Raw genomic sequence first — 10,057 nt, forward strand, 5'->3', positions numbered from 1 at the left:
ACACGCACAAACACACACAATAATTCATAAAATCATTACCGTTTACATAATAAAAGTTAGTTTTATAAATCAAACGAAATATCCCAAACTACAACAATAACTCGTCCAGTTGCTTGCTAGTTAGGAAAAGATTTATAAAAAAAAAAAAAATCATCGAAAAAAAATATAAACAAACTTTGTCTGGAATTTTTAACTTCAGCAAAAAAATAAGTCAAATCTAATGAGGTTAGAGATGAATAGGACTTCATAAAACGTGCATTTTCATTCCTTGGTGGTAGGAAAAAAAAAATATGCAGACATACATGCACGCATACTACATGATAGTATGTGCATACATACATATGTACAGTTGATATTTATATATGTGTTTGTATCTGTGTGTGTGTGTGCGTGTGTGTGTGTGTGTGTGTGTGTGTGTGTGTGTGTGTGTGTGTGTGTGTGTGTGTGTGTGTGTGTGTGTGTGTGTGTGTGTGTGTGTGTGTGTGTGTGCGTGTGTGTGTGTGTGCGTGTGTGTGTGTGTATGTGTGTGTAAATATGTATATATATATATATATATATATATATATATATATATATATATATATATATATGTGTGTGTGTGTGTGTGTGTGTGTGTGTGTGTGTGTGTGTGTGTGTGTGTGTGTGTGTGTGTGTGTGTGTGTGTGTGTGTATGTATGTATGTATGTATGTATATACATATACATACATTCACACATACATACATACATTATTACCTTCGCCAAGTTTATAAATACGGACGTCACCAGAGTACGTGAGAAAGTGAGGATTTTTATATAATTCTTAAATTGTGAATATCTCAAGTGCATTGAACGTCTTGGCCGAAGTATCCATTCTCTGAGAGATTCTTGTTTGTTTTTATTATTATCATTACAAATATTGTTATCATTTTTCTCGCAGTTATACCTTTTACATGAATATTATGTATATATTTCATGCTAAGAACAATAATCACTTTCGGATTATCTCAACCAGTGCGTCGAAGCTGAAAGTAAATTCAAGAAACATTTTCTTCGTTTTTCATATGACCTGAGGATGTTATTTGTTGACATTTTTTTTATATATCTATGTTTTTTTTTCTTTTTCTTTTTTTTAGCAGAGGGGGGGGGGTCGGAATTACGGATTGCTACTTAAACTGTCATTCGGACGTGCAACTCAGAATAGACTACATTTTGACACGCCAGCTGGCACCTGTCTCTCCGTAATTTCCGTGGGTCGGAATCTGATAACCTTAGTGTCATACACTCGACTACAACCTGGCACTGGTCTGCTTGGCTTCCCCGAATGTGTTTGTAGCTTGAACGTAAATCAACATTACACAACATATTCACAGACATAGAAATTAACATTATGTTTTTATTTAATTAAGTTTACAATTTATACATCCAAACTATTGTATTTAAGTTTAGTTAAGTTTAAATTGTATACATCCAAACTATTGTATTTTTATTTAGTTTACAATTTATACATCCAAACTATTGTATTTAAGTTTAGTTAAGTTTAAAATGTATACATCCAAACTATTGTATTTTTATTTCGTTAAGTTTACAATTTATACATCCAAACTATTGAATTTTTATTTAGTTAAGTGATAATTTATACATCCAAATCATTGTATTTTCATTAAGCTGTTTACAATTTATACATCCAAAGTATTGTATTTTCAGTTAGTTAAGTTTACAGTTTATACATCCAAACTATTGTATTATCAAGCTGTTTACAATCTATACATCCAAATTATTGTATTTTCATTAAGCTAAGCTTACAATATATACATCCCAACTATTGTATTTTCAGTTAAGTTTACAGTTTATACATCCAAACTATTGTATTTTCAGTTAAGTTTACAGTTTATACATCCAAACTATTGTATTTTCATTTAGTTAAGTGACAATTTATACATCCAAATCATTGTATTTTCATTAAGCTGTTTACAATTTATACATCCAAACTATTGTATTTTCAGTTAGTTAAGTTTACAGTTTATACATCCAAATTATTGTATTTTTATTAAGCTAAGTTTACAATTTATACATCCAAATTATTGTATTTTTATTAAGCTAAGTTTACAATTTATACATCCAAACAACTGTACTTTTATGAAGCTAAATTTACAATCTATACAGCCAAACTAAGCTCCTACCAATTTCATATGTTGTGAAATTGGATATCTTACCCTCACTACGGTTATATTTTAATCCTATTCCGTTGCGGACAAAGTGGTAAAACTTAAATTTCTCAATTCACGAAGCGTTCATATGATTTTCTGCCCAGTGACGCGGACGGGACGGAGGAAACAGAACAATATTTTGCTTAAAGTTTTACATGTAGAGTAGGTATACCCCCCCCCACACACACACACACACGCGCGCGCGCGCGCAAGATGATTTTTTCCCTACTTTTTTTTGTTTTGTTTTACTTCTTTTGCTTCTTCCTCTTTCTCTTCTTTTTCTTCTCTTTATCTTGCTTCTTCCTCTTTCTCTTCATTTTCTCTTTCTCTTGCTGCTTCCTCTTTTTCCTTTTTTTTCTTCTCTCTCTCTCTTGCTTCTTCCTCTTTTTTCTGTTTCTTCTCTTTCTCTTGCTTTTTCCTCTTTCTCTTCTTTTTCTTCTCTTTCTCTTGCTGCTTCCTCTTTTTTCTTTTTTTCTTCTCTCTCTCTTGCTTCTTCCTCTCTTCTTTCTCTTGCTACTTCCTCTTTCTCTTTTTTCTTCTCTTTCTCTTGCTTCTTCCTCTTTCTCTTCTTTTTCTTCTTCTCTTTCTCTTGCTTCTTCCTCTTTTCTTTCTGTCTGCTTCTTCCTTTTTCCCTTCTTTTTCTTCTCTTCTCTTGCTTCTTCCTCTTTCTCTTCTTTTTCTTCTCTTTCTCTTGCTTCCTCTTTTTCTTCTCTTTCTCTTGCTTCTTCCTCTTTTTTTTTCTTTTTCTTCTCTTTTTCTTGCTTCTTCCTCTTTTTTTCTTCTCTTTCTCTTTTTTTTTCTCTTTCTCTTCTTTTCTTCTCTTTCTCTTGCTTCTTCCTCTTTCTCTTCTTTTTCTTCTCTTTCTCTTGCTGCTTCCTCTTTTTTTCTTTTTTTCTTCTCTCTCTCTTGCTTCTTCCTCTTTTTTCTTTTCCTCATCTCTTTCTCGTGCTTTTTCCCCTTTCTCTTCTTTTTCTTCTCTTTCTCTTGCTTCTTCCTCTTTCTCTTCTTTTTTCTCTTTCTCTTCTTTTCTTCTCTTTCTCTTGCTTCTTCCTCTTTATTTTCTCTTCCCTGGCAGTTGCAGACGGTGCTGCCTCGAGCGTCGGTTTCACGCGAAAGAGGAGCCAGCGAGTCACAAACGCAAAAAGACCCTCCGCCTCCTTTTCACGACGCCAAGAAGCAGCTAATCGATGCATGCCGGTTTCTGCCGCTCTCTTCCTGCGTATTGGCTAAATATACACGGAAATTTTATTTCATAGATGTGTGTGTATGTGTGTGCGTATATACATATACTGTATATACATACATATGTACACACACACATACATACATACATACATACATATATATATATATATATATATATATATATATATATATATATATATATATATATATATATATATATATATATATATATATATATATATATATATATATATATATATATATATATATATATATATATTCATATATTTGTATGTATGTATGCATGTATGTATATGTATATATATATATATATATATATATATATATATATATATATATATATATATATATATATATATATATATATATATATATCATATGAAATACATGTATGTACATATGTGTATAGTGTATGCATTTTCATGTACAGTACATGTATAAACTATATATATGTGTGTGTGTGTGCCGATCCCCACCCTGTTAGCTTCTTTGTCCACCTGTGTCCTGTATCCCACATAATATGACGGACCCACAGCAATTTATTCACTTAATGCTGAGTACATATTCTACTTTGCCATCCTCCTTAATCTATATTGCTCCTATGCTATCCCGGAGATTATTTCTCAGCAATTGCTTTTCCATTCCTTTCTCGGTATTTGCTTATTTTCTCTTGTGTAATTTCGTCGCAATTCATGTGTGTGGCTTACATATCATGCTGGGAAGAAATTGCTGGTTGAAGACTTTTCTGATGTAGTTGCAATGAACCTCGATAGATGGCACTGTGTCCGCCGAAGTCTCACTATTCTGGCATAATTCGTTCCTTTATTTTAGGTTTAGAGGACGCGTTTGTCTGTACGAGTTGGTTTATATTCCGTCTCATCTCATAAATGGAAAATTGGCAACTCAACTGGGTGTGTGGAGCACTCCGAACCGCTAAGTCTTTTCTTAGAAAAAATAATAATTTGGCGTAAAGCAATGAAAATATTGTATGTGAATTTTCAAAAAGCCAAATCTCTGGAAACAAGTATTTGTGTGAATTGATTAGGGAATAAAAAACATCGAATTGAAACAAGCCAGTTTGCTTTTATATCTAAACTCGTCCAGTACTTTTAACGCTTCACTCTGCACTAATATTTGTTCAAGCTAGTTCTCGACTGGTGATCGTGTATCTAGTTTGTAGTCTTTTTATCTTAAGCCCAAATAATTTAATTTACTGAGACACAAGAAAACAGTATCTTCTGAAAACTTTAAGATTGCCTAAATGTTCATCCACTGTCTTCATAATTTCCCCTTCCAATATAATTTCTAAAATATTTGCTCTTGTTAAACCGTAAACACTTTCGGTCAAGTAGCGGTGCCCTGCCTCACAAATTTATATGTTTCTTTCTTTTTGTGTGTGCATGAAGCTATTGTTCCATCTTCATATATATATATATATATATATATATATATATATATATATATATATATATATATATATATATATATATATATATACATACATACATATATATATATATATATATATATATATATATATATACATACATACATATATATATATATATATATATATATATATATATATATATATATATATATATATATATATATATATATATATATATAATCATTAGTAGACGTTTTCGAATTCCTTGTAACACTGCTGGTATCTGTATAGAATCGAATCCCTCTTCGGAATCGACTAATACCGGACACGGAGGGTTCCAGTTCTCTTTATTTATGTTTATTATTATTATTGTTATTATTTTATTTATTCATTTATTTTTAGGGGGGAGGTTGGTCTATAAATACGGTTTGTGGTTCCCATGACTGTCTGAGTTCTCATGCGTCAGAGATGAGATTTTTGATGACCTCTGTGAACACTCAAATTGGCGCGAGGTTTACTGGTCGATAATTTCCTTAACCCCTCGTATCCCCTGTCTTTGTACTGAAATGATTGTTGCATTTTTTGCCTCTAAGCTATCGGAATTTTGCAGTTGCGGAAAAGGTCTACAACTACATTTTCTCCGGCATCCATTATCGAGTACAATTGTCTCCTGATTCCCCCCTCCCCCACCCTTTTATTTTCTCGGATGCCCTTTTTATATATTTTCGTTATTTAAGTCGTTTTCTTTCTATCTATCGCGTCTTGTTCCGTCCTTTGTTCTCCTTGGATGTATTAGTCCCTGTACTCTGCTACTCTCATCCTTTCCCTCATTTTGTGCATCACTCCTCCGTCGTGGTTCTTAAATGCACGTCTTCAATTTGCTACTTCGATGCTCTTTCGTAAAATACTCCATTTACTGTGTTTGTGTGTGTATGAAAATAGCAAGAGATAGCTAGAGATCAGTAAGAAGAGAAGGACGAAATTTGCCATCCTAGTGTATGAGGTAATGAGAGCGGCGGCAACAGCGCACGAGGCGACCGCGTGGAGGTGACTTCACCTGTCGTATGCCAGGTTTTCGTAATACACATGTATCTATGTATCTATCTGTCTATCTGTCTATATATGTGTATAAATACATACATACATACATATATATATATATATATATATATATATATATATATATATATATATATATATATATATATATATATGTGTGTGTGTGTGTGTGTGTGTGTGTGTGTGTGTGTGCGTGTGTGTGTGTGTGTGTGTGTGTTTGTGTGTGTTTGTGTGTGTGTGTGTGTGAGTGTGTGTGTGTGTGTGTGTGTGTGTTTTTGTGTGTGTCTTCTATGGTTTCATATTGATAATATATCACTTTTCAAGTCTTTTATTTTCTTCCTTTTGCTTATTTTGTAAGTAATCTAAGTGAAGTACTAGTGGCTCTCCTCAGAAGGGGGGGAAAGTCGCTCAATCCCATTTACTTAGATTACAGGTGACTTAAGGTAGGCTGTCTGACCATTTTCTATTTAGAGGTTCTTTCAGTAGTCGTCGGAAAATAAGATATGTTAAGATCAAGTAGATAATGAGCACACACACACACACACACACACACACACGTATATATATATATATATATATATATATATATATATATATATATATATATATATATATATATATATATATATATATATATATGTATGTGTGTGTATGTATATATGTATATGCATATGTATATATGCGTACACACACACACACACACACACACACACATACATATATATATATATATATATATATATATATATATATATATATATATATATATATATATATATATATATATATGTATGTATATTTATACATACATATATATATATATATATATATATATATATATATATATATGTATGTATATATGTATATTTATATATATATATATATATATATATATATATATATATATATATGTATATATATGTATATATATATATATATATATATATATATATATATATATATATATATATATATATATATATATGTGTGTGTGTGTGTGTGTGTGTGTGTGTGTGTGTGTGTGTGTGTGTGTGTGTGTGTGTGTGTGTGTGTGTGTGTATGAATATATGTATATATATTTAGATATGCACACACACACACACACACACACACACGTGTAAGTGTATATGTATGTATGTATATGAATATACACGCACGAGTATTGCCCATATCTTCTTTCTTCCTTTTTGTAACAAAAATATTCAAATCTTTGATGTGTTTTCTTTTAAATTTTCTTGTATCTTTCTAGATCATTCCTATACCCTGCATTTTCTTTTCTATTGTCATTATTTCAACTATTTATCTTTTTTCTTCTTGCCGTTGCTCTTCCGACCTTGGTACATCTATTCCGTCTCATTTCATAATCAGAAGATGGAATAGTAAATAGTGATAGGCAAAGATGAAGGAAAATAGTAATATATGAAAGGGACGGATACACGGAAGAAACATAAAAAGAGTGAGAGGAAAAATGCAGAAAGAGGAAATATATATCACAGTGTCGATATACATGTGCAAAGACACGTACATACATATACACGTAGAAAAATAGGGAGGAAAAACAGACACAAACACACACATACATAGAGAGAGGAGAAAGAGAGAGAGATGGAGACAGAGGAAGACAGAGAGTGACAGACAGACAGAGAAAGAGAGAGAGAGAGAGAGATAAAGAGAGAGAGAGAGAGAAAGATAAAGAGAGAGAGAGAGAGAAAGATAAAGAGAGAGAGAGAGAGAAAGAAAGAAAGACAGGAGACAGACCAGCAGACAGAAATATAGATAGCAGGAGACACGCAGACTATCGAACAGACTTGAGTCAGAGAGATTGTTCATAAAACTTCACTTGTCACATTCTCCTTTAGCCTTCAGTTCCTCGGCCACCACAGGACAGGTCAACAGGAACAGCCCCTAGGAATGCCATTGTGAAAGGCGCGGGTCAAAGTAAAACGTCTGGAGCATTTTCTAAAATGGAATGATTTTTTTTCTTTTCACAATTAACTTTCTGTTATACATCGTCGAGTCAGAATATTCGTCGGTACAATGATATGTCAATATTCATCATGTAGAAAGGGAATAATAATGAAAGATTATTAAGATAAGTAGAGAGAGAAGGGGGAAAATATCCTCTCCTTGTATACTCGTTCACAGGGAAAATGCAAAGAGATTTCCAGCTCTTTATCCAACTTATACTTTATTAAGTACGATTAATTTCAACAATAAATATATCGTAGATCACTATAGAATATGCCTTCGTTTATCGCTTGTCTTTTTCCTTTTCTTTGTTTGGTATCTCTCCATTTCGCATTTCCTCGCTCTCTCCTGTTTCTTCTCTCCATATTCATTCATTTTCCGTTCCTTTTCCCCGGGTCGTCGCCGAGCAGCGATCACTTCGCCGGCAACAGTCACAGCACCAGAAGGAGAAGGGAGGGAGCAGGAGGGAGGAGGGCGGGCGGGGGCGGGGGCGGGGGGAGGGAGGACGCAGCACGCCCCACTGGCAGTGACGGACAACGAGGGTGGGCGGAAGGGCGGGCTTGTGAAGGGGGGACCAGGAACGTGCGGACGAAGGCGTGAGCGTGCGTGAGGGCGTGTGTGTGGGTGCGTGCCTTGCGTGTGAAGGGAGGAGAGTTTCCGAGGAGATGGGGGTAGGGGTTGGGGGGTGAGGACGGAAGGACTCGGAGGAGGGGTCAGAGGGGTGAGAAAGGATCTCAAGGACTTTCAAAAGGACTTCCACTTTAGGCTTCCTCGGCGGCCGCGTCGTCTCCGCCGCCGGCTGTGAGCATCTGGATGACGCCTTGGACGTCGATCTTGCCTCCGTCGTCGATGTCCATCTGGTCGAGGGCGTCGTCGGCTTCCTGCGAGGAGAACTTGTCGCCCCAGGTCATGAGGGCGTGGCGGAAGGTGTCGCAGTCGATGTTACCTTCCTCGTCGGCGAACGCCAGGAAGGCCTTCGCCACCACGTCGTCGTCGTCACTCTCGCCCGTCTGCCGTTCCGCGAACATGTTGAGCAACATGGTGAAGTTGATGGGCGCGGGCGCGTCGGCCAGCATCTCGTCGAGCTCCTGGTCCGTGGCGATGCGGCCGATCTCGTCGAAGGTTCCGCGCAGGTCGGTCTTGCCGATGACGCCGTCCTTGTCGCGGTCCATCAGCTGGAAGCCCTCCTTGAACTCGGCCACCTGCCGCTGCGTGAACATGTCGAACACATTGCTTCCTCCTCCGGATTTCTTGGACCTCTTGGAGGAGGAGCGAGAGCCTGACTTGCGGGACATGGCTGTCTGTCTGCGGCGCTGATCACACACACACACCACACGGGAACGGACACCGGCTCACTGCCTCACCACCTCGCTATATACCCTTCGCCGGCCCCCCCGCGCCCGCCCGCCCCTCCCCGCCCGCACCGCAACCAATATCAAATATGGAGCCTATATTAGGCAGGTGGAGGGGCGTCTCGTGCCCTCTACCGGTGCCCTACACCCCTCGCTCCCCTTTACCCCCCCCCCCTTGCCCTTCTCCCACCCTTCGTCGTCACGCCCGCCGCCTGTCTGCCCGCTGCCGCCACCCATGCCAGGCCACGCCCATTCGCCCACCCGCCCGTCCTGGCCAGCCCTCCGTCCAACGCCCTGTGATGCACCGACGAAGGGAGGGGAGGAGGAAGGGGAGAAATAGGGAGGGAGGGAAGGGGAGAAATAGGGAGGGAGGGAAGGGGAAAAATAGGAAGGAAGGGAAGGGGAGAAGTAGGAAGGGAGGGATGGGGAGAAATAGGGAGGGAGAGGAATAAGAGGGAAAAGGAAGGCAAAGAGGGAAGCGGAGAGAAAAAAAATGGGAAACGAAGGAGAGAAAAGGACTGAGAGAATAGGCAAAGTAGAAAGAAAGAAAGAAAGAAAAAAGAGAATACGAGAGATAGAGAGAGGGAAAAGAGGAGTGAAAAGGCAAAGAACGAAGAAGGGAGGGGTGAATGGGACGGGGGGGGGGGGGAGAGGGAAAGAAATACCGTGCCATACGAGCGCTCCAACCCCATCCCCCCTCCCCTCATTATCACCCCTTTCCTTTCCTCTCTTTCTCCTCCTCCTCCCCATCCCCCCCCCCCCTCATTATCGCCCCTTTTCTTTCCTCTCCTTCTTATCCTCCTCCTCCTTCTCCTCCACCTCCTCCTCCACCTCCTCAACACTCCCCTGCTTGCTCTGACCCCGCCTTCACCACCTACGTACTCTCTCCCCTCA

General features: G+C 37.7%; 1 protein-coding gene across 1 annotated transcript; it reads right to left on the reverse strand.

Moving 5' to 3' along the window:
* Positions 1 to 8,012: 8,012 nt before the first annotated feature.
* On the reverse strand, positions 8,013 to 9,177 carry LOC113816291 (myosin regulatory light chain 2-like). Its single transcript, XM_027368335.2, has one exon. The coding sequence runs from the start codon at positions 9,104 to 9,106 to the stop codon at positions 8,573 to 8,575; it is 534 nt and encodes a 177-aa protein (XP_027224136.1). The 5' UTR covers positions 9,107 to 9,177; the 3' UTR covers positions 8,013 to 8,572.
* Positions 9,178 to 10,057: the final 880 nt, after the last annotated feature.

This window comes from Penaeus vannamei, chromosome 2 (assembly GCF_042767895.1).
Source record: "Penaeus vannamei isolate JL-2024 chromosome 2, ASM4276789v1, whole genome shotgun sequence".
Taxonomy (NCBI): domain Eukaryota; kingdom Metazoa; phylum Arthropoda; class Malacostraca; order Decapoda; family Penaeidae; genus Penaeus; species Penaeus vannamei.